The following is a 23,828-nucleotide window of genomic DNA, read 5'->3' on the forward strand; positions in this document are numbered from 1 at the left end:
GAGACTCTCTGCCCATCTGAGCAGTGGGTATGAGAGCTATGTTGTGGAGTGGTATCAACAGATGGATGGGCAGGCGCCTCGGCTTCTGCTATATAGTGACAGCAACAGAGCCAGATCGATTCGCTGGTTCCAGATCAGGCAGCGATCGCTATTTGACAATCACTGGGGTGCAGCTGGAAGATGAGGCAATATACTATTGTGGTGTAAGTCATAGTAGTGGCAGTAGCTATGTGTAACCCACAGTGATACAGTTAGAAGGGGAACTGAGACAAAAACCTCTGTGAAGGGAAGGAAGGATCACTTTTGTTTTCTCAGTCCCTTCTTTCATGAACCATTTTCAGAGCAATTCTCAGGGTTATTTGAGAACCATTTCACTGCAACCATAAGCATGTGTTCTCAGAAGCAAATCCCATCAATTTCAGTGGGTAAGGTGACCAGTTCCTGGTTGGGAAATATCTGGAGATTTTGGGGATGGAGAGTGAGGAAGGTGGGGTTTGGGTAGGGGAGGGACTGCAATGGGGTATAATGCCATGGAGTCCACCATACAAAGTGGCCATTTTCTCCAGGTGATCTGATCTCTGTCACCTGGAGATCAGTTGTAATCCATGAGATCTCCAGCTACCTTGGGTCACCTTGGGCCAGTCACACATTCACAGCCTTGACCCTGGCAAGTATTTGGATGGGGAATCTCCAAGGAATACCAGGGTTGTGGGGCGAAGGCAGGCAATGGCAAATCTGAATTTCTCTTGCCTAGAAAACCCTCCAGGGGTTGCCATAAGTTGGCTGTTACTTATCGGCACTTTACATACATATAAATGCAAAAATCCTGGGGACACCTAGAAACAGTTGGGATAATATCCAAGGTCTAACTTGGACTGGGACATCCAGGTTCAAGTCCCCATTCCAGGATGAAGCTCATGAGGTAACCTTGGGGAACCACTCCTCCAGTCTAATCTACTTCACAAGATTGTTGATGTCATGAGTCAGCCTGAACTCTCCTCGGAAGAAGAGGGGGAAGGCGTGGCAAAGCAGGGTTCTGCACCTGTGGAAGTCTTACCAGGGCGACTGGACCTTAGCTCTGAGCCAGCAAAGATGTCAGATGCAGAAGAAGGTGGTGCATATCAGTAGGGAGCAGAGGAACAGAGAAGGTTATTGCCTCCAGACCCGCCCAGCCCAGCTAGCCGGCAAAGATCAAAGGTTCAACTCAGTTTACAGGAGAGGTGTCGAAGCGCGAGATTACAAGTGATCGTAAGTGTCTACAAGAACTGACACCAGTGAGTGATGCAGAACAACTGGCCCTGGAAGGGAGTGCTGAGAAAGAGCCATAAAACTTGGACTGTCAAGTCATTCAGCATGGGAACAACTTTGCTGATTAGTACAGGCTCTGCTGCTTGTGCAGAGATCTCTATGCACAGTATTGTCCTGCTTGGGTGCCAACTACCAGCTCCTGCCCCCACCCCCAGCATCCCTGCAGAACCTAAGCAGCCCTAGCCTAGACCTTGAAGAAGAGGAACTCGTGCTGGTGAGTGACCTTGTTCCTTGTTGAGAGTGCTGCCTTGGTTATGCACTCAGTCCGCCCGCACTACCGGGAAAGGTAAACCGCGACAGGCTCTGCTCCCCCCAGGACCCTCCATTGCTGGGAGTGGGGTCAGAGGCCAGGCACCTAAGCCTGGTCCCTGCCTGTACGCAACAGTCGTTTTGATCAAAAGGAGACTAAAGAACTACCGAAAGCTTCCTGGAGGAACAGCAGGATTCTTTTGTTAAAGCCCTGTGATAAATAGTGTTTGAAGGAAAGAATTGATGGGAGCAAGAGGTTCTTCAACCTAAGAGAATATTCCTTTTAGGATGAGTCCTTCGACTCGACTCGACTCTGAAAGTGGCACTGAAAGTAACTTGACTTGGGGGGGGGGAGGGGGGACACTTACTTCCTGCAGTCCTCCTTAGGGACCAGTCTGCTGCAAGTATTTGTGGAAAGAAAAGCTGCAGTCAGCTGTCCGTGGTACTGATCATCCAGGACAGCATTATTATTTTTTGGCAGCATCTCTTTATTATCTGAGCACATTACTGTCCTTGCAGGGAGAGTTTGGCTTAAGAGGGAACCTTGATAATACTCCAACTGGGACCTTGTTCTAGGCTTTTCCAAGGCTAAACAAATAAGCAAAACCCATTTCAACCCACTCTCTTTCATGTCTTACTAGCATCCATCACCCATTTTCCCCTTTCTAAATTTGAACAGAAAGGTAATTTGAAGGGATCAATGAGTTATTTTCATGCTGCTGACTGTAAGCAGGCAATTCAGTCTCATTCTTGATATTTTTGTCTCTGTGGATCGCCCTGTATTCCTAATTGGCTTTGCTGACTTAGCCTAAAGACTCCAGAAAAGCCTATTTGCTCACAGAATGAAATGCAAATTATTTCCCTTGGTCCTCTGCAGGGCCTCATTACTGGGCTCTGGGTGTTGCCTGAATATTGGGGGAGGGGGGAAGTACCTCTGTGCCCTCTTTCCTTATTTGCCTTGCCTTAAAGTGGACACAGGAAACATCCTCTGTCTGTTATCCTAGCTTGCATGCAGCTCCAGGGAACAGAACAACTTGAGCAACCAGGATCCACAGTTATATGAAAAACCCTCCCAACGCCAACAAGCTGAGCGATAAGGCTGGTGGAAAATAGAACCTTCTGACTGGCACATTATTCTGGTGTCTTATTCAGATTCCATTTTTGTGGACAGTGGAAGGGAGGCAGGTCATGGTGCTTAAGAATCCCCAGGAGAGAAGGCAGCATGATATAGCCTGATCTTCTCAGATCTTGCAAGGTAAGCAGGGTCAGTCCTGGTTAGTATTTGGATGGGAGACCACCAAGGAATACAAGGGTTGCCATGCAGAGGAAGGCACTGGCAAACCACCTCTGTTAATCTCTTGCCTTGAAAACCCCATAAGGGGTTGCCATAAGTGAACCAAGGGGCCACTTGGGGGTACCGCAATGGCAAAGGGCGGTGACGTGAGAGGAGGCAACCGGCATGGCTTGTGCTTGCCACTCAGGCCTAGACTGCTGACCGGGTTCAGGACAGCAGAAGAAGAGCTTCCCCCACCAGAACTATTGCCCAAGTCCAGGACAGGCAGCAGACGTTTGCCCATGGAACCAGTAAAGAACTTCTCAGGAGAGGAGGCATGGGAACAGGGTGGTTTGAGCAGCTAAAGGGCCTGAGACCAGCCCTATCCTCCTTATCTTCTGCCTTTGGCCTGAAGGGGGAGATGTGGCTCCATCTTCCCCACATTTCTTAGAATGATTACAGAGCTCTTGCCCAACCTGCATCTGGACAGGAAGTTGTTGAGCAGAAGTGTGTCTTCTAATCTCTCCGGTACACTGAAGCAGAAGAACAAACCCCAACAGTCTTTGGCAGATGTGGACCTGGCCAAGCCCAGCCGGTCCCTGTAGTATTCCCATTTCATTAACCCTCCTCCAGTTTGATACTCCCCACTTCCTGCTGATCTCAGGCTGACTGTGTTATATCCTCTGTCCAGTTTTGCTTGCTCGGCATTTTCTAGCCCCCTTCAATCCCGCTTCTCCATTCTCACATTGATGGTTGCCAACTGACTAGGAAAAAATAGTAGTGTGGCTATGTTTTTTCCTGTTTGGAGATAGCAGGTGACTTTCTTAGTGTTTCAAAGCTGTTGTCAAGGATTCTTTTCCACACATAAAAGTGGAATTATTATTTTTTAAAGTCTTTTGTAATATACAGATCAAATTTACCGAGCTGAAACATGGCTTGTAAACCCATGTGAGCCTGAGATTGTAAGGACAAAATTGCAAGGGTTGCCAACTTCCTTGAAGGAAGAAATACTCTCTCCCTTTTCATACAGCCTTAATGGGTTTTTTTTACCAGGTGATGTTAGTTACCTCTGTGCCATGAAAAGCTTCAGCTGCCCATTTCCACACATAAAGTCTCTATTAAAAAGGCAGAACATTTTTTCTCCAGGCCTGCTGGCATCCCTACAATGGACTGGGTACATAGGAACTACAGGAGAAAACTGGATGGAGAAAAAAAGGAGAAAAATTCTCCCCCACCCTCTAATTCCTTCAAATGGTTGGAAATTGGATGGGTTAAGCATTCTTGCTGTTTATCCCAGTATTCTCCCAGGGGAAACACAGCTTTTGCTGGGGTAAGGGGTTTCTTTCCACAGGTCCTCTTCTTAACGTTCCCCTCTGTGGATTATACTATTGCTCTAAAAGGAAGGAAATTTTTGACAAAAGACCCTTTTGCACAGATGTGTTCTCAAGTCATGGGCTTGGCTCAAGTGGACCATCCCTTCAGAAGAGGGGCAGCATTTAGGGGAAAGCCAGTGGGTGTGGACATATTTGCATGAGGAGCCATTCTTCAGACTCTGGGGGATTTAAGAAAGAAATGAAAGCCAGACAACATCCAGCTTTACAAATTCAAATCCCTTTTGGTTTTCACCATGGCCTGGGCCCTGTTTCTATTCATGCTCCTCAGCTATTGCTCAGGTAAGGTGACATAAGTCAACAAGAAAGAAAGCAATATGGTCTTTCTATCATGGAAACTCAATGTTTGGTGATATTTTAGAGCAGAGAATTATAAGCAGCATCATGATTTTGCCTTCTCCCCATTTTTTGTCAAGGAATCTCTTCACAGCCAACCCTGATTCAGCCTCCCTCACAGTCCGGTTCTCTTGGACAAACGGTGAAACTCTCCTGCACTATCAGCAGTAACAAAAATCCCTTTGGCTGGGTTCAACAGACATCTGGTCAAGCTCCTCGATTTCTCTTCTACAGCAACAGCAGGGGAACTGGGGTCCCCGATCGGTTCAGCGTTTCTGAATCGGGCAACACTGGCTATTTAACCATTGCCAATCTCCAGGCTGAAGACGAGGCTGATTATTACTGTTACATGTGGCCCAGCGGGGGTAGCCAGCTCCACGGTGGTAAAATCTCATGGGGAACTGAGACAAAAACCAGCAGTCTTCCTCCCCAGAGAGAGGCAGCAAGAACGACTGCAGAGTTAAATGCAATTTCATCCTGATGTTGTTTGAATGGGGCTGTTGGGATTTTCAGCAAGGCCATGCAGTCCTTCCCTCCTCCTTCTCCAGAGCAGAAACATCCTCCTCTCAGGCCCAGATGTATCCGTCTACACAACCCACTCCACTAATTGCCACAGTGTTACTCCAGAGTGTGCCTGGGTAACACGCAGCTCCACGAGCGCCCTGGAATCTCTTACGGTCTTCATAGGGTCTAGTCTAAACTTAAATGTTAAATGTGGGATGGAAACCACTGGAAAACTGGTCTTTAATGCAGGGATGTTTCCCCGCGGTCACTCCTGCCAACTGCTTCAGGGCTTCCTTTTGATGATGCATGCCTATTCCGCCCTCAAGAGGTTGCCTTGCTCTCCCCACACATTGCCCCTGTGTTTTCCAGATGCTGTTTTAGCCTCCCCCTCCCCCAACAGACACCCTGTGAGGTAGGTGAGGCTGAGAGAGCTCTAAGAGAACTGAGACTAGCCCAAGGTCACCCAGGTGGCTTCATGTGTAGGAGTGGGGAAACCAACCCGGTTCCCCAGATTAGCGTCTGCTGCTTATGTGGAGGAGTGGGGAATCAAACCCAGTTCTCCAGATTAGAGTCCACTGCTCCAAACCACTGCTCTTAACCACTACACCATGCTGGAAAAGAAAAACCATGTCCCTGTTTATGACTGGTCAGGATGACACAAGACAAACTGGCAGGTGATTGCCCATTCTGACCTCTGGATGGAGTCTCATCTTATTAGGACATGCCCATCCCATGACTTTTCCCCGACATCTGTCCAGCACACAAAGTTCTTTCCTCTCTGAGTTGAAGGGGTAATGTATCCTGCATTCTTCTGCATTTGAAAACCCTTGGAACAGATCTCTTTGTTCATACACACACACATTTTAAAAGACATGTCTGTCTTTGCTATGATGAGCGACCCCATCCTTGTGCTAAGTGGGAATACGTTTAATTTTTTTCCTTCCAATGGGATGAAGTAAATGCTCTGCAATATTGTGCAGATGTGCAGAAAATCAGTCCTTTTGACAGTTTTACTCTTCTGAAGTGAAAAGTGGAGGGTCTTCCAGCAGCTATTGTAACCAACGAGCAAGCAGTGAATTTGCATAGAGGGCGGCTCTCAAGTCCTGGACCAGTTTAAAAGCTAAAGAGAGGATTCTCACCAGAACTACAGTTCCACAGGAAGCCCAAGGGCTCTTGATGTTTCCCAGCATGCTGTGGCCCATTCTCCTTCTGCTCCTCTCTCACTGCGCAGGTGTGCAGAGAATAATTTATTTCGACAGCTTTAAAATGGAAACTCAGCCCTGTTACTAATGCATAGCTTTATATTTCCAGGTGTTTTCTCTCAGCCTACATTGACCCAGCTACCCTCAGAGTCTGTGGCTCTTGGAAAGACAGTGAGACTCTCTGCCCGTCTGAGCAGTGGGTATGAGAACTATTATGTGGAGTGGTATCAGCAGAGAGAGGGGCAGGCGCCTCGGCTTCTGCTATATCGTGACAGCAACAGACATAGTGGGATCCCAGATCGATTCTCTGGTTCCAGATCAGGCAGCGATCGCTATTTGACCATCACTGGGGTGGAGCCAGAAGATGAGGCAATATACTATTGTGGTGTAGGTCATAGTAGTGGCAGTAGCTATGTGTAACCCACAGTGATACATTTAGAAGGGGAACTGAGACAAAAACCTCTGTGAAGGGTTTTGCTTTCTCAGTCCTCTCCTTTCATGATCCATGTTCAGAGCACCTCTCAGGGTTATTTGGGAACCATTTCACTGCAACCATACGCCTGAGTTCTCAGAAGCAAATCTCATCAAGTTCAATGGGTAAGGTGACCAGTTCTGGGTTGGGAAATATCTGGAGGTTTTGGGGGTGGAGAGTGAGGAAGGTGGGTTTGGGGAGGGGAACGACTTCAATGGGGTATAATGCCGTGGAGTCCACCATACAAAGCGGCCGTTTTCTCCAGGTGATCTGATCGCTGTCGCCTGGAGATCAGTTGTAATCCCAAGAGATCCCCCTCTACTGCCTGGAGGTTGGCAACTCCATCACTGAGATTGACGGAGGTCTGTTTAGGATTGCATCCATGGAGAGGCAAAGAGCTTGAGGAGGAACTTCTATCTGTAAGCTCCAATCTTTCACTTAAGCCCAGGAATGGCACTCTTCCGTTTTCATGGCCTTTGAAATACCTCTTCAGGGGTGCTAAGGTGCTAATGTGTCTGCCTCAGCTCATCTACAGAGGCCTTCCTTCAGGTGCCTCTACTGTCAGCAGTGCCTTGTGCTAATGTAGCCAGGGTGAGAGCGGGGGTAGTATTTACAGGGGGAACCAGGGGGTTGGACAAATTGAACAAACAAATAGCTTGTCCAACATCCAGAAATATAGGAGTGTCTCTAAAATGTTTGTTATAGGGGAAAAAAACCATTTATCATGGAAAGGATTCCTTGGCAATTCATTTTTTTTTTAAAAAAACAGTGAATACAAATCTCAGATTTATAAATGACAAAATTAAAAGTTCCCAGGTATCAAATTGTAACCTTGAAGTGGCCCAAATATTAATTCTGGAAAACTGCTTGCAACACACACACACGCGCGCGCGTGCACACACACACACAAAGCATGACATACAGTCAGATTTGTGCCTTGAGTGGCTTTTACATTTTTTAAGAACATCCTAAATTCATGTCTGATCTGGTCAATGCTTTGTCCAACTGTTAGTTTTTATGGGTGAAATGCTTCATGCAAGTTATGTGATGCTGGCTCTTCTGCTTTTGGCCTCCATGGGGAGATGTTGATCCATCTTCTTCTCAATATTTAGCTCTAATTTATGACAGAGAGCCCTTGCCCAACCTCCCCCTGTTCAGTGGAAGTGTGTTCCCTTTGGGGGTCTTGCCTGATCACTCAAACAGAGAGACTGAACCCAATGAGCCTTAGGAAAGGTTGTATCTGATGAAACTTTGCTCTTAGCATAACTAGACATTACAATCTGTATGAGTTCTCTGCAGGGACTTGCAATTCTACTGTAGTTGCTAGTTCCCGGTGGTGAATCATGAGTAAATGTACAGCCAGGCTTAATTCTGATCTGGACCACTGAGAGGGAAAAGGAGGAATTCCTGCTTTCTCCTCTGTGCTGTTTTTGGCAGCTGAAACACACCAGGAGCTGCCCGGGGTGGGGGGATTGCTCCTGAGGTTGATCCTGAGCATTCCTGAGGTTGCAGGATCAATGCAGAAAAACAGCTGTGATTGCTAGGATTGTTAACCTCCAGATATTAGCTAGAGATCTCCTGCTATTACCACTGATCTCCAGCCGATAGAGATCAGTTCACCTGGAGAGAATGGCTGCTTTGGCAATTGGATTCTATGGCATTGAAATTCTTCCCCTCCCCAAACCCTGCCCTCCTCAGTCTCCACCCCAAAAAACCTCCTGCCAGTGCTGAAGAGGGACCCGGCAACCCTAGTGATTGCTGGTGTTCGGGCTGCCAATTCTGAGTTGGAAAATTTGGGGGTGGAGACTTGGAAAGGTGGAGTTTGGAGAGGGGAGGCTTGTCAGAAGGGATGTGATACAGAACAGACCCAACTTCCAAAACAGCTTTCCTATGAGTTATGAAAGCCAGTGTGGTATAGTGATTAAGACAGAGTTTCAGACTAGGAGCTGGAAGACCCAGGTGTAAATAGCAGCTCACGTTATGGAAGATCGCTGGATGACCTTAAGCCAGTCACACTCTCTCAGTCTAGCCTACCTCACGGGGTTGTTTTGAGGATAAAATGGAGGAGATGTAAGCTGTTTTGGGTCCTCATTGGTGGGAAAAGTGGGGTATAAATGAATTAAATGAAAATGAAATGAATAGTGTGCAATAGTCGCATCCAGATAATTCTTGCATACCAATGGATATCCATAACTTGCATGTAGCAAGTATTCAGACATGACACTCAAGTGGAAAGGATTGCATTTAGTAGAGATGTCACGGATTTGTATTCAGCATGGTTGAAAATACAAACATTGGCATATTATAATGCTGACCTTCAAAAACAACTGCAAACATTAGAAGACCAAATAGACTGTCTGTTTGAACCAGGGACTGTCTTCTATTCTCCCTCCTTCCTGGCCAGGCAGACCTGAGGGGAAAGAGTATTTCCATTATTTTCTTTGCAAAAATGTGCCAGAATTTCCCCCTCTTTTTTGCTTTCAACATCATATGAGAGAGAGCACTGATCTTCCTTATGCAAATATACTCTTTTAATACAACTGAAAGGAGGAAATAAGGCCAGCCTCCAAGCACACGATTGCAAGTTGCAGTGGGTGGTAAAGAGTTAAAAGTATTTGAAAGCCCTTGGAACATACCAACCCCATAGTTGTGCTGAGTGAGGATACATTAATTTTTTTTCCTTTTAATGAGATGAGTAAATGATCTGCAATATTGTTTGATGGAAAGAAATCCAGCCCTTTTGATAATTTTCTTCTTCTGGAGAAAAAAAGAGTGGGACTTCCATCAACTTTTGTAACCAATGAGCAAGCAATGAATTTGGATAGAGGGCGGACCTCGAGGCCTTGATCAGCTTAAGAAAGAAAGAGCAGTTGATGACAAGAGCTACATTTCCACAGGAAGCCCAAGTGCTCTTGATGTTTCCCAGGATGCTGTGGGCCATTCTCCTTCCACTTCTCTCTCACTGCTCAGGTGTGCAAAGATGAGTTTCTGTCTACAGCTTAAAAATGAAAACCCTAGCCTATTATTAATATACATCTTTACATCTCCAGGTGTCTGCTCTCTGCCTACAGTGACCCAGCCACCCTCAGAGTCTGTGGTTCTTGGAAAGACAGTGAGACTCTCTGCCCGTATGAGCAGTGGGTATGAGAGCTATGTTGTGGAGTGGTATCAACAGATTGATGGGCAGGCGCCTCGGCTTCTGCTGTACGGTAACAGCAACAGAGCCAGCGGGATCCCAGATCGATTCTCTGGTTCCATATCAGGCAGCGATCGCTATTTGACCATCACTGGGGTGCAGCCGGAAGATGAGGCGACATATTATTGTGGTGGAGGTGATGGCACCGAATAAGTCACGGTGATACATTCATAAGGGGAACTGAGACAAAAACCTCTGTGAAGGGAAGGAAGTGACAATTTTACTTTCTTAGTCCTCTCTCTTCTTTTATCAACTATTTCCAGAGCACCTCTCAAGGTTAATTGAAAACACCTGGAGTCATGAAATTCTTGTGGATGCTCACCAGTCTATGACATCCACTCATGAGTTTTAGGCTGGCAATGGCATACCTGTGCTTCCTTGGACTTTGGATTGCCTTTGGAGGGGTGTGAATGTTGTCTAGTTAGAAACAACAACTAGCTGCCTCATTCAAGAAGCTTTTTGTGTGGTGTTTCTAGATCAGAAGAGCACAAGACCTGTGAACACTGGAGAAGGAGTCTTGTTTCTCAGTCACCTATATGGATCATAAAGAAGTGCTTCCTCTGTGTCTGTATCTGCCTAAGAAAGTGAAATAATCTACGGAGGCCTTCTTCAAGTGTCCCTAATTTCAGAAGTGGAGTGGGTGGCCACACAAGAAAGGGCCTTTTTCTTTGGTGGCACCCATGAAGGGGACACTCTCTTTTAAGTTTTTCCCTGTTACCTGAACTTTTCAGTTCCAGGTGCCAGACCAAGACTTTTGTGTTTAACCAAAGCTTTGATTGTTTTGTTTCTGTAAGCTGACTTTGTTATTGTGTATTGACTTTATGTCTGTTCCAGGATGTTATTCTTTTATTTAATTGCTTATTCAATTGTGTATTTATGTACTAGCTGGGGATCTCCTGCTATTACAACTGATCTCCAGCCGACAGAGATCAGTTCCCCTGGAGAAAATGGCCGGTTTGGCAATTGGACTCTCTGGCACTGAAGTCCTTCCCCTCCCCAAACCCCGCCCTCCTCAGGCTCCACCCCCAAAAACTCCCACCGGTTGCAAAGAGGGACCTGGCAACCCTATGGCATCGAAGTCCCTCCCCTCCCCAAACCCCGCCCTCGTCAGGCTCCGCCCCCAAATTATCCAGGTATTTCCCAACCCAGAGCTGGCAACCCTATGTATTTGGTTGCGTAACAACTGCAAACAATTGAATGATCCTCACGAGTGGGCAGCCAGAGGTTGAAGGTCCTCAGCCAAACTTACGAAAATGAAGTTGAACGGGAATGGAGAAATCTGGCAGCCCTTCCCTTCCTGAACACAGCGCTTGATCCATGGCAGGGGAGCAAATGACATCACACTCTCAAAATGGAGATGCTGGGTCACAATGGCTTGGGAAGTTCTAGAAGGTCTGCGCTGTTGTGGCAGTTAGAGGAAACTTGGACCTCTTAGGGCAGCAGCTCAGACAGAGCTCCTTGCGGAGGCAGAGATGGCGTACCCCGACCGAGGAGTGCCCAAAGCAGCCATGGGACACTACCTGACTGAAAGTGCTCGGACAGCGCTCGAAGCTGTGGAACCGGAAGAGGGTGTTGTGCAAGTGAGTCCTGGAGGATAAATGAAGGCAGAAAACTGGAGGGAAGCATGGGAAGAACTTGAATAGAAAGCACCGCTCAGATCCTGTCCTTGGGGCAACCAACAGTGCAAGTGGGAGCTAGGCATATTTTTATGGGGCAGGGAGAGGATGAACAGCAGGTAGACAAAACAGCACAGTCTTCCTATTATGCTGCAGAAACAGCAGATGAAGCTTCCTCTGGAGCTACGAGTAAACCCTCTTCAGGCATTCTATGTGGGTTGAATGAAGGCATACATGCAAGGAGGATCACTGCAGAATTTCCACCTAATGTTCATGCGTTCATCGCAGTGTCTATACAGAGCCTGTTCACGAAAAGGAAATATTTATTCACTGTTAAATCACTGTAGGTCCCCTTGCCACTACATAATATTTTCAAAGGTAGGGTTGCCAACCTTCAGGTAGTAAATAATAGTAAGGGGTTCTCAATGATTGAACAAAGTCACTAAGTATTCAAATTCACATATAATGATTTACTGTGTCAATATTAGTTGCATGTTAGTTACACTTTGATTTTTTCACCTTTTCACCTTGTTGTCTTAGTGTGATAATATTGACACAGTAAATCGTTATATGTGCATCTGAATACTTTGTGACTTTGTTCAATCATTGAGAGCCCCTTACTATTATTTACTACAGCTTAGTCTTATAGTATAGGTGAATATTTTTTGTTTAACCTTCAGGTACTAGCTGGAGATCTCCCTACGATCGTATGAGTTTGAGGCCTTTGGGTAGGGTTGCCAGGTCCCTCTTCACCACCGGCGGGAGGTTTTTGGGGCGGAGCCCGAGGAGGGTGGGGTTTGGGGAGGGGAGGGACTTCAATGCCATAAGAGTCCAATTGACAAAGTGGCCATGTTCTCCAGGTGAACTGATCTCTATCGGCTGGAGATCAGTTGTAATAGCAGGAGATCTCCAGCTAGTGCCTGAAGTTTGGAAACCCTATACGATCACCTACCTAAAGACCTTAGAACAAGACCAGATATAAGCCCAGTTAAATAAATGTGCAAGCACTTAACCCCCCTCTTATTTATGATGGGACAAGGGGGGGAATGATCCTGGAAATGCTACTACTAGGGTTGCCAACCTCCAGGTACAGGCTGGGAAATTCCTAGAGATCTGGGGGCTGCAGCCTGGGGAGGGCAGGATTTGAAGAAAAAGGAGAAGAGTTGGTTTTTATACCCCAATTCTCTCTACCTTTAAGGAGCCTCAAAGGGGCTTACAATCACCTCCCCCTCCCCACAACAGACACCTTGTGAGATAGTAGAAAAGAGCAAGAGTCCAGAAGCACCTTAAAGACTAACAAAAATATTTTCTGGCAGGGTATGAGCTTTCGTGAGCCACAGAAAGCTCATACCCTGCCAGAAAATATTTTTGTTAGTCTTTAAGGTGCTACTGGACTCTTGCTCTTTTCTACTACTGCAGACAGACTAACACAGCTACCCACTGTGAATTATCTTCTTGTGAGATAGGTGGGGCTGAGAGCCTTCTGAGAGAACTGTGACTAGCCCAAGGTCACCCAGCAGGCTTCATGTGGAGGAGTGGGGAAACAAACCCGGTTCTCCAGATTAGAGTCTGCCGCTCTTAGCCACTACACCACACTGGGGAGGGGAGAGACCTCCCATCCAAGTTGTAATGAGTGTTCTTTCTCTCCTAGCTGGGCCCTGGGAAGGAAATGCCAATGGTGGGACCCAACCAGCTTCTGGACATGCCTCTGTTCAGCAAGACCCCTTTCTTGCCAGGCTCCAACACATTGTTCTATACTACAAAAGTGGGAGAAAAGGTAAACCGTGAACATGAACTGAAACCATCCCTCGACCTTGTCTATATCACGTTTCGATCCTGCTGTTTGACAACCTTCATATGATAATGCAGAAGAAGGATTGGAAGAAGGGGCTCTAGGGGGCTAGCTATATGGTAGATGCGAGGATGCACTTAGGAGCACTTTGATATATTCAAAAAAATATTTTAATTGAAAGTATGTGCAACCTGCACTTCTTTGTAATGGGACCTACAGAGCAGCTAGCAAATCCAAATTTAAAAAGCTGGGAGAAGCAACAAGGGAAGCCAGAGCCAAATAGCAGATGGACTGCCTCCACCAAGGAGAGTAAGCATTGAGAAGCACAAAAGGACAGCCTATGGCAGACATTAAATTATATGACCCTATGACTGTATATGACATGTCCTTGCCAATAAGCCAAAAAGCTGAGAGAGGGGGGAGTTTGGAGAGAACAGTGTGTGTTGGGGGCAGAAGCTGATACGTGGCCCATCCCTTCTCTGGTGCTTCTTGATTCTAAATCCTCCATCTTGGAGCAACTTGGGACTTGTTGTCAAGTGTTTGTGGGTACCAGGCAGGTAGCTGCTACGCATTAAACAATTATTGTGCCATTCCCAAGCGACGACATGCCCAAATTTCTTCTAGGGGTTAATGCTCTGAAACTATAAGGTTCTCCTTATAGTTCAGAGGGATGCTACCTCTCCATGGTCCTTTCAATGCTTCTCTCCCCTCCAGCTTTATCAGACGTCTCCTACTTTTGACCTGAACGATCCGTATTGTAAAGTTATGGCACCGAGATACAACAGTCTCCACGATCCACACTTGCGTGCTTATTACAAGAAGAAAGAGAATCTGCAGAGACTGAAGAAATCAGGCTTTGTCACAGACAAAAACAAAGTAGGTGGAACATAGAGTGGCTGGGAAAAGGGTGGTTAATGGTGTGACAGCACAGGGAATGGGACTTTTGGATTCTTAGAGGAACCCATGACAGGCACAGATCTCTCTCTCTCTCTCCCAGCGTGGTATAGTGGCTAAGAGCAGTGGTTTGGAGTGGTGGGCTCTCTAATCTGATGAACTGGGTTGGTTTCCCCACGCCTCTACAAGAGGCCAGTTGGGTGACCTTGGACTAGTCACAGTTCTCATAGAGCTCTTACAGTCCCCCTACCTCACAGGGTGTCTGTTGTGAGGAGGGGAAGGGAAGGTGATTGTAAGCCGGTTTGATTCTTCTTTAAGTGGTACAGAAAGTCGGCATATAAAAACCAACTCTTCTTCTCCCCCCCCTTTCCCAATAATATTGGATGAAGTTATGTCAGCGCCCAGGACAGTTTTCCCTTGGCCCCTTAATACCACAGCTTTGCAACCAAATCCAGAGAATACAAGTGCAGAGAAACGTTTACTCACCCACCTGCATATATACAACTGTGCTATCCAGTTCTGGTCTAAAAGCTGGGGAGGGGAGCATGCTTTAGTGGAGCTTCTCTGCTTGGAGCCCAAAAGGGAAACTGCAGGTGACTAGGGCTGTCAAAAAAAAAAATTCGGTACAGTTCGGATTCGGCAAAATTCGGCCCGTTTTTATTCGGGCCGTGCCGAAGTCCGAACTCCCCCGCTTCGAATCCCCGGAAATTCGGGGGGATCCGGAATTCGGGGGGAAATTCGGCCCCCGCGCGCCTTCAGAGGGATTCCCTGAAGGCGCGCGGGGGCCCTTTAAACTGATCTGAGCCTCCCAGCTGGGAGGCGCAGGCCAGTTTAAAGGGCAGCCCGCACCTTTCAGCGGGCTCCCCTGGAGAGGCGCGGGCTGCCCTTTAAACTTTAAACCGGCCGGGAGGCGCAGATCAGTTTAAAGGGCACCCCGCGCCTCTTCAGCTGGCTCCCCTGAAGGGGGGCGGGCTGCCCTTTAAACTCAGTTTAAAGGGCACCCCGCGCCTCTTCAGCGGGCTCCCCTGAAGGGGGGCGGGCTGCCCTTTAAACTGATCTGTGCCTCCCGCCCGGGAGGCGCAGATCAGTTTAAAGGGCACCCCGCGCCTCTTCAGCCAGCTCCCCTGAAGGGGGGCGGGATGCCCTTTAAACTGGCCTGCGCCTCCCGCCCGGGAGGCGCAGATCAGTTTAAAGGGCACCCCGCGCCTCTTCAGCCGGCTCCCCTGAAGGGGGGCGGGCTGCCCTTTAAACTGATCTGTGCCTCCCGGGCGGGAGGCGCAGGCCAGTTTAAAGGGCAGCCCGCGCCTGTTTACTGACGGTCGAAATTGCCGGATTTATTCGCGAACTCCCGAACTCGCTGAATTCGCCCTCCCCCCGGTTGCCCGCCAGTTTTGAGTTCGGATCCGTCCGAACAGAAAAGCACCGAATCGAGGAGAATTCGGTTGATTTTCTGTTCGGACCGAACCGAATTGACAGCCCTACAGGTGACCAAGGCAGGGGTTATTTATCCATGGCATGTGGGTTCTGCCACTTGTTGTCTAGGTTGTGTGCTCCCTGAAGGAATTCAATGACTACCGTCAGTACCTGACTTCCCTCAAGCTGGAGTTTGAAAAGCATTACATACAAGAACAGGTAAGACTTGCAAGAAGAAAGAGGTGGAAGTATTGTTGTCAGGTTTGGGCTGGGAAATACTTGGAGCTTTGGGGCGGAGCCTGAGGAGGGCGGGGTTTGGGGAGGGGAGGGACTTCTATGCCATAGAATCCAATTGCCAAAGCAGCCATTTTCTCCAGAACTGGTCTCTATCGGCTGGAGTTCAGTTGTAATAGCAGGAGATCTCCAGCTAGTACCTGGAGGTTGGCAACCCTAGGTGGGAGGGAGTTGAGAGGCCATTTGCTGGACATACTATGGATAGGGTTGCCAGGTCCCTCTTTGCCACCAGTGGGAGATTTTGGGGATGGCGCCTAAGCAGGGCTGGGTTTAGGGAGGGGAGGGACTTCAATGCCGTAGAGTCCAATTGCCAAAGTGGCCATTTTCTTCAGGAGAACTGGTCTCTTATCGACTGGAGATCAGTTGTAATAGCAGGAGATCTCCAGCTAGTACCTGGAAGTTGTCAACTCAAATAGGTGTCATGACAATTGAACCATCCCAGCCTTCTACAGACAATGCTAGGAAGTGTGTTGTGTTGAAGTTCAGAATTCCTGTTCTCCCCTCACAGTTCTTCTGATTCTCAATTGGATAGGGAATGACTGTTAAAAACTGGTATAAATTTATCACCTAGATGCCCCCAAGTTTTTTCCTTTTCCTCATCGTTCCCATTTTGGCCCAAACCTTCACAGTTCCTCAGGGTTGAACCCAAAAATATCACCTACAGGAGCTGAATCCCTCAGCCAAGTCCATTGACAGATTGTCATATGTAACCCAGCAGAATGCTGGCTGCGTAAATCCCTCTCCTAAGTGTTTCCAAATGGAGAACTGGGAATGGTTCAAATTGAAAAATGACAGCACCTTTGCGGCTCAGGCAGTTTTTCAAACTGCTTCAAGAACAATATCCAAGAAAGTACTTTTTTTCAAGGTAACATCATTTACCATAGAGCTGAAACATAAGAGCTTTACAACCATCACTATAATTTAGGGCCAAAATACATGTTACATTTGATATGTTTGATTCATAATGGGGTCAGGCCCAGCAAGCCTATGATAACTTCTTGAGTCAATTCCTTGAAATATCTATTTTCCTTTTCCTTTTAGAAAATGATTGAAAAACAAGTCACAAAGCTCCAAGAGGCTCAACTTCTTCCTGAAGCTGCCGACACCTCCAAATACCGAGACTGGCTCCTGAAGGAAGAAAGACCAACCATAGAGGAACAAGAGAAAGTGATGAGGAACAGGTATGGATTTTACATGGCCTCTTTTTCTCTCTCCCCCCCCACCAATTTCTTCCCAGGGTTCTAAATGGATTGCTTCATATTTCATATTTTCTGACTGCTTCCTGTTGCAAGACCTGGCTGACTTTGCTCAGATGTTAGTTTTATATCTCTTACACGCTCATGATCCCTTCTACCTCCTTGAATTTATAAAAGACTACCAGGAATCAGACTGAATCAGGAGTGGAGGGCTGTTATATCTTCAGGTCTGGCTTGCAAACTTTCTAGGGCCTTTGGTTGGCTGCTGGTCTTGCAGGATTCATTCATTCATTCATTTTTTTTATTCTAATTTTAAAATGATGTTAATGAGTGGGTCTGTACTGTAGGGTTCCCAGGTCCCTCTTCGCAACCGGCGGGAGGTTTTGGGGGGTGGAGCCTGAAGAGGGCGGGGTTTGGGGAGGGGCTTCAATGCCATAGAGTTCAATTGCCAAAGCAGCCGTTTTTCTCCAGGTGATCTGATCTCTATCGGCTGGAGATCAGTTGAATTAGCAGGAGATCTCCTGCTACTACCTGGCAGTTATATATGTTGTGTTTTGGATTTTATATATGAATATATGTTGTGTTTTAGATTTTCCAAAAAATAGAATTATTATATTCTATAATATTGTTTATTTTTCCAGTTGGCATATTTCACATTATATTATCTTTGAAGCCACGTGCTGCCATTTATTATAGTTTCTACTATTTTCAGCATAGGTATTTTCTTCTTCCAACTACTTGGCAGTTGGCAACCCTAGTGGGTCTGTACTGGTTTGTTTTCACCATTCATTTGGAAGTGAATATATATCCCAAACCCTGCCCGGGTAAAACGTGTAGACAACGGCATGGGCTGCCTAGGCTTATCCCAAAGATGTCCAGTGAAACGGTAGTCTGCCTTTTTCTGGGATGCTTTCTGGGCTCCCGTCTTAATGCTGCATTCGGAAACGGGGAAGACCAAGCGACCTGAGACGCAGCCGAGAAATGCTTATGTTTTCCCCTGCTTCTTGTTCCAAAACCAGATACTTAGAGCTGATTAATGATGAACTGGGAAAACTCGAACAGCTTGCTGAAGAAAACCAGCGGCTCACTTTGGCTCAGGATGACAAAAAGAAGCAAGGCCTAGAGAAAAGGAAGCAGTATCTCCTTCGCAAGAAAATGGAAGAGGTGAGGAGGAGGAGGACAACACCCATTCCAGGCAGGGTGGGGTTGGGGAGCTTCCAGGTACCGGACAGGGGCAGGTAGAGCACAGGAACGCACCCCAGAGACACAGGAGCCGGTCAGAACGGTGCTCTGGACCAGCCAACAGGAGCTGTGTACGGGGGGACAGCTGAGACCTGACATGGGGAGGATACGTCAGCCAGAAGTTAGGATTTGAGGGTCGAGGGAGAAGGGTTAGGGCTAGGGCTGCCAGGTCCCCACTCTCCTCCGGCGGGAGGCTGTTCTGTTTAAATCGGGAATGTGCATGTGTGTGCGTGCACACGCGCACGGGGCTTCCGGTTTAGAACTGGAAGTGCTGCCTCGCAAGGGGCCTTATATCTCTTAGTTTGAGTGGTAAAGCAGCCCTTTACCACTCAAACTAAGTGGTATAAGGCCCCTCGCGAGGCGGCACGTCCGGTTGTTTAAAAATAAATTTCTTTATGATTTATTTTCAGGAAATGTTTGATTTGTGTACCTATTTTATATACCTATATACCCGGGGTCTTGTAAAAATTTCTCGGGTGAAAAGGAGTCGCGAGTGGGAAAAGTTTAAGAAGCCCTGGACTAGAGCAGTGATTCCCAATCTGGGGTATGAACCAGGACATTTAGGGGTACTAACAAAAAAAATTGAATAATGGCGAAAATATAAATTTGAAATAACAGCAGCTATATTAATTACAGTAGAAAAGGGCAAGAATCCAGAAGCACCTTAAAGACTAACAAAATTTCTGGCACGGTATGAGCTTTCATGAGCCACAGATCACTTCTTCAAAAAGCTCATACCCTGCCAGAAATTTTGTTAGTCTTTAAGGTGCTTCTGGATGCCTACTCTTTTCTACTGCCAGGGACAGACAAACTTGGCTACCCATCATGATCTATATTAATTACAATTATTTTAATAATATGAAGGGTATGATTTAAGGAAATGGGCTGCCAAGGGGCACGGAAGTGAAAAAAAAGGTTGGGAACCACTGGCCTAGAGCATCCCTGACAAGCCTCTACTTAAGGACCGCCAGTGAGGGGGAGCTCCCCACCTCCCTAGGTAGCCGATTCCACCATTGAACAACTCTTATTGTAAGCATTTTTTTCCTAATGTCCGGCTGGTACCTTTCTACACTCTATTTAAACCCATTATTGTGAGTCCTATCCTCTGTTGCCAACAGGTACAGCTCCCTGCCCTCCTCTAAGTGACATCTCTTCAAATTCTTAAAGAGAGCAATCATGTCCCCGCTCAACCTCCTCTTCTCCAGACTAAACATTCCCAACTCCCTCAGCCTTTCCTCATGGGGCTTGGTCTCCAGGCCCCTGATCATCCTCGTTGCTCTATTCTGGACCCGCTATGCTGCTACTACTGGCCTTCTTGACTACGGGATAATGGACGTGAGGCACTTTGAATGCTATATAAAATGCTAAATCTCATTCAAAGGAAGTCCCACACAGAGTAGGTTGCACTAGTCTTATCTGGACCCCACAGAGGCATGATTGCCCTGCACCACCAACAACTGTAATCTTTATTGATTTGCCTACATATCCTTTTCTAAATCAGGACTGTGATGAAGCGTTATCCTTAAAAATCATCTTGTCTTTTTCGGCACCCGAGGCCCACACTCAAAAGAAAATGGCCTGCAGAGGGTTTACAGCCAATAAAACCCTCACAAGCTTCCTCACTGTCCACAGCCTCAAATGTTTTAAAGTCCCTTGAAAACACATGTCGGGGACGAAATCCGGTAACAGCTGCTTGGCCAACCTTTCCTCCGTAGGAATGGAGGAAAAAGGAGATGATGCTCCTGATGAAAATCGGTAACGACGTGAAACGGGAGGCGAGGATCGAAGAGCAGCGGAGGAAAAGCAAGGAAGAGAAGCTGAAAAGGGTGAGCGAAATAGCAGCTGGATAGCCGAGACAGGGAGGGTTGTGACATCTCAGCATAAGGCAGCGACTTCATGGTTGCCATGTGCTTCTTCAGGCATTTGGGACCGTAAACAAACCAGGACTTCTACCACCAAATAAAGTTGGCAGGCCTTATTCTTAGTGGCCATTTATGCTTGGTAATTAGCAGCGCGTTCCAGGCTGAATTGCCCTGCATATTTTTTTGAATTATTCACGCTGAACCGTCATTCCGGAAGTGACTGCGAAGCTGGGTCATACCTGCTTCGCATTACTTAAGAGCCCCTTTAATGCGACCTTTGGTCTTTGCTCCGCCCCCGCCACGAAGAATTCCCTGAAGGAACCATGCAAAATAACAGCGGCGTGTTAGCTATGCACATGCTAATGGCTATGCGAACAGGTACGAAGGAGCAGGCGAGTGGGTGTGCAATTTCTCCTTTTGTGTCAGGACTGTGAATGGGCATTTTTAAAGTCGCATTTTAAAAAAGAGCTTTGAGCGAGCATTAAAATTGACCATGCATAAACAGCCAGTGAGTGGTGAGGATAATGATTTTTGTGTAAAAACAAACAAAACCCAAACCCAAATGAGAAGAGAAGCCTTCACCACCTGGTTACTGGCATTAATCTAATTGGGCTAGGAAGTGCACCCAAAGATGGTTCCAGAATTTGGGGGTTGGGGAGCTTGGGAAGCCATACCTAGTTGGCCATTTTAGCCCGGAAAAGTCTTGGAGAACAAACTAAAAATTCTGACCCGCTGCGCCTAATTTTTCTGGGTGCTCCTTGCCAAATGAAAATAGCAGTGCCTGACTGCACCTAGTTCTTTAGAATTATTGGAGGCTGTGCCCTGCAATTCAGAAACGGTACTGAGTCTGTGCTCTGAAATGTTGCAGAAACAAGTCATCATTGAGAAGAAGATGGCCTATCATCTGAAAAAGCTGCAGGAGAGGTTTATCAAGGAAGGCTTCGTGCCTCCTGGCGAGATCTTCGCCAACCTGGAAACTTCTGAGAAGGTCCGGGCCATTAAAAGGCCAGGTAAATTGATTGAAGTAGCTTCAAAGAATTGCTTCCCACCCCTCAACGAGCCTCCGGACACTTTAGAGTTGGCATCCACATCATTCTCTGCCTCCTCCAGTGCCGGAACCACCAACTCTCCCCTATGTGCACATAATTATAGCCAAGTCAACACACTGGTCCATCTAGGTCGGTGTTGTGGACCTGTGAGCATTAATGGAGTGCAATTTAAACATTTAACATACCAAGTCCTACTTTTTACACAGACCTCTGAGTGGAAAGTGTCATATCACCAAACTCTAGATTCTTAATTTTCTGTCTCATACCAGTGATAGCTTTTCTGTTTGAGCACAGGCTTGCAAAACACACCCAACACTGGCTGTGGGCTTAGCAAGAAGATGACTATGTTTGTGTCCTTTAGGTTATTCGCACACAACGAGGCCTTCGGTGGGTACCAAGTCCCCGACTGGGGAACAGCCATCAATGGTCACTGAGAGCAAAGGTTCAGAACTTCCACATGGTAAGTGTGGTTTTGTGGTGTAGGTAGGGTTGCCAGGTCCCTCTTTGCCCCCAGTGGGAGATTTTGGGGGCGGAGCCTGAGGAGGGCGAGGTTTGGGGAAGGGAGGGACTTCAATGCCATAGAGTCCAATTGCCAAAATGGCTATTTTCTCCAGGGGAATTGATCTCTATCGGCTGGGGATCAGTTGTAATAGCAGGAGATCTCCAGCTAGTACTTGGAAGTTGGCAGCCCTAGGTGTAGGAGAAGCTCAGAGTGCGACAGCATAGAGGATTGGTCCTTATTTATTTGTTGAGAAACCTTTGTGCCTCCCTGACTTTTGGGGAGGAGAGAAGTCTAAAATCTGACTCTAAAATTGTCATGACTCGAAACTGTTACAATTTCAGATCTGGGATGGGATGGGGGGGTACCATGATTGCTGATTTTTGGGTAGGATGTTACTATTATGGGATTTAAATCTGTGTGGTTTTTTTTTGGGGGGGGTCTGGAATTTGGGGGGCATTATTTTGAGAGTCTGGGGCAACTGTATTTTTAAAGATAATGGCACCAAATAGGCATAGAACATAGTCCTCCCTCTAATCGAAAGACTCCATAAATTTTAAGCCGATTGACAAAGGGGTTCAGTTTTACAGTTGTCTCCACTGATTCCTATCAGGGGAAAATGGCACCAGTCTCCAGTATTTAAAAACCAACAAATACCATTCATTTTGTTTTCCTATTCTTAAATGACTGACTGACATTAAAAAAACAACAAAACAAAACAAAACACCTTTCCACTGGAAACTGCAAATTCCTTGTTGCTGTCTGTGAGTGAGGAAAAAGGGAGGGAAGGTAGCTCTGCTATTATTAGGGTTGCCAACCACCAGGTACTAGCTGGAGATCTCCCCCGCTATTCCAACTGACTTCCAGCTGACAGAGATCAGTTCCCCTGGAGAAAATGGCCGCTTTGGCAATTGGACTCTATGGCATTGAAGTCCCTCCCCTCCCCAAACCCCGCCCTCCTCAGGCACGACCCAAAAAACCTCCCGCTGGTGGCAAAGAGGGACCTGGCAACCTGGGATTATGCTCCACTGAAGTCCCTCCCTTCCCCAAACCCCACTTGCCTGAGGCTCCACCCCTAAAATCTCCAGGTATGTCCCAACCCAGAGCTGGCAACCCTATGCCAGATTTGTGTAATCATTCTGGAATATCACAGTAACAATCCACAACAGTTGTTTTCATGTGTATTTTGGTCTTGGGAATTCTGGGTTGCACACTTCTACCCAGGTCACCCAACTCCAATCCAGCGCAGTAGCAAATAGCCCTGTAGCCACTACACTGATTTTCTGTGGTCATCTGGTTCTGAGGACAAGGTGGATTTTTGCCTCTCATGACAGCATTGCTCCCAACTGTGGTGAAAGTAATAATAAAAAAAATTGGCCACCTCACTTCAAGCCCCATGGCTCCCGCTCAAAGTGATTAATTGGTCCTGTCTCTTCCTCCACTCCCAACAGGCAGCTTACTCCAATTGTCCAGCCAGGTGTTGCTAGCAAATGGCCAGAGAAGCACAAAGGGGTCACTTACATCCCTGACAGACCAGCCCAGTACCAAGTCCATCCCACTTCAGTCCAAAGAGTCCACGGAGGTAAGATGCTGCTGATGGTAAATAACTTCAGAATGGACTGGATGGCTAGCCCTAGTGAGAAAGGGTCAGACCAGCAAGGGCAGTTGTGGGATTGCAGATGGGCTGTTCCCTTCCCTGAACCGAACAGGACCAATGCTGAGGCAGACGCTGAGCTCCCTCCCTTCCCACAAACCAGTCTGGTGGTTCAGTTCAGTTTTTCCTTCCCCTCACTGTTTTTGTGCAAATAAATATGTCTATATTGTGTTCAGTTTTGGGCACCACAATTTAAGATGGGTGTAGACAAGCTGGAACATGTCCAGAGGAAGGCCACAAAGATGGTGAGGGGTCTGGAGACCAAGTCCTTGGAGGAAAGGTTGAAGAAGCTGGGTACGTTTAGACTGAAGAGGAGAAGACTGAGAGGCGATATGATAACCATCCTCAAGTACTTGAAGGGCTGTCCTATAGAGGAGGGTGCTGAG

General features: G+C 47.0%; 1 gene segment (V, D, J or C); it reads left to right on the forward strand.

Moving 5' to 3' along the window:
- The first annotated feature begins 4,457 nt into the window (after positions 1-4,457).
- LOC130485916 (immunoglobulin lambda variable 4-60-like) lies at positions 4,458-10,084 on the forward strand. The segment is given in 3 exon segments: positions 4,458-4,503; positions 4,638-4,940; positions 9,807-10,084. Coding segments are annotated over 3 exon segments (627 nt in total).
- The last annotated feature ends 13,744 nt before the right edge of the window (positions 10,085-23,828 follow it).

This window comes from Euleptes europaea, chromosome 13 (genome assembly GCF_029931775.1).
Source record: "Euleptes europaea isolate rEulEur1 chromosome 13, rEulEur1.hap1, whole genome shotgun sequence".
Classification (NCBI taxonomy): Eukaryota; Metazoa; Chordata; class Lepidosauria; order Squamata; family Sphaerodactylidae; genus Euleptes; species Euleptes europaea.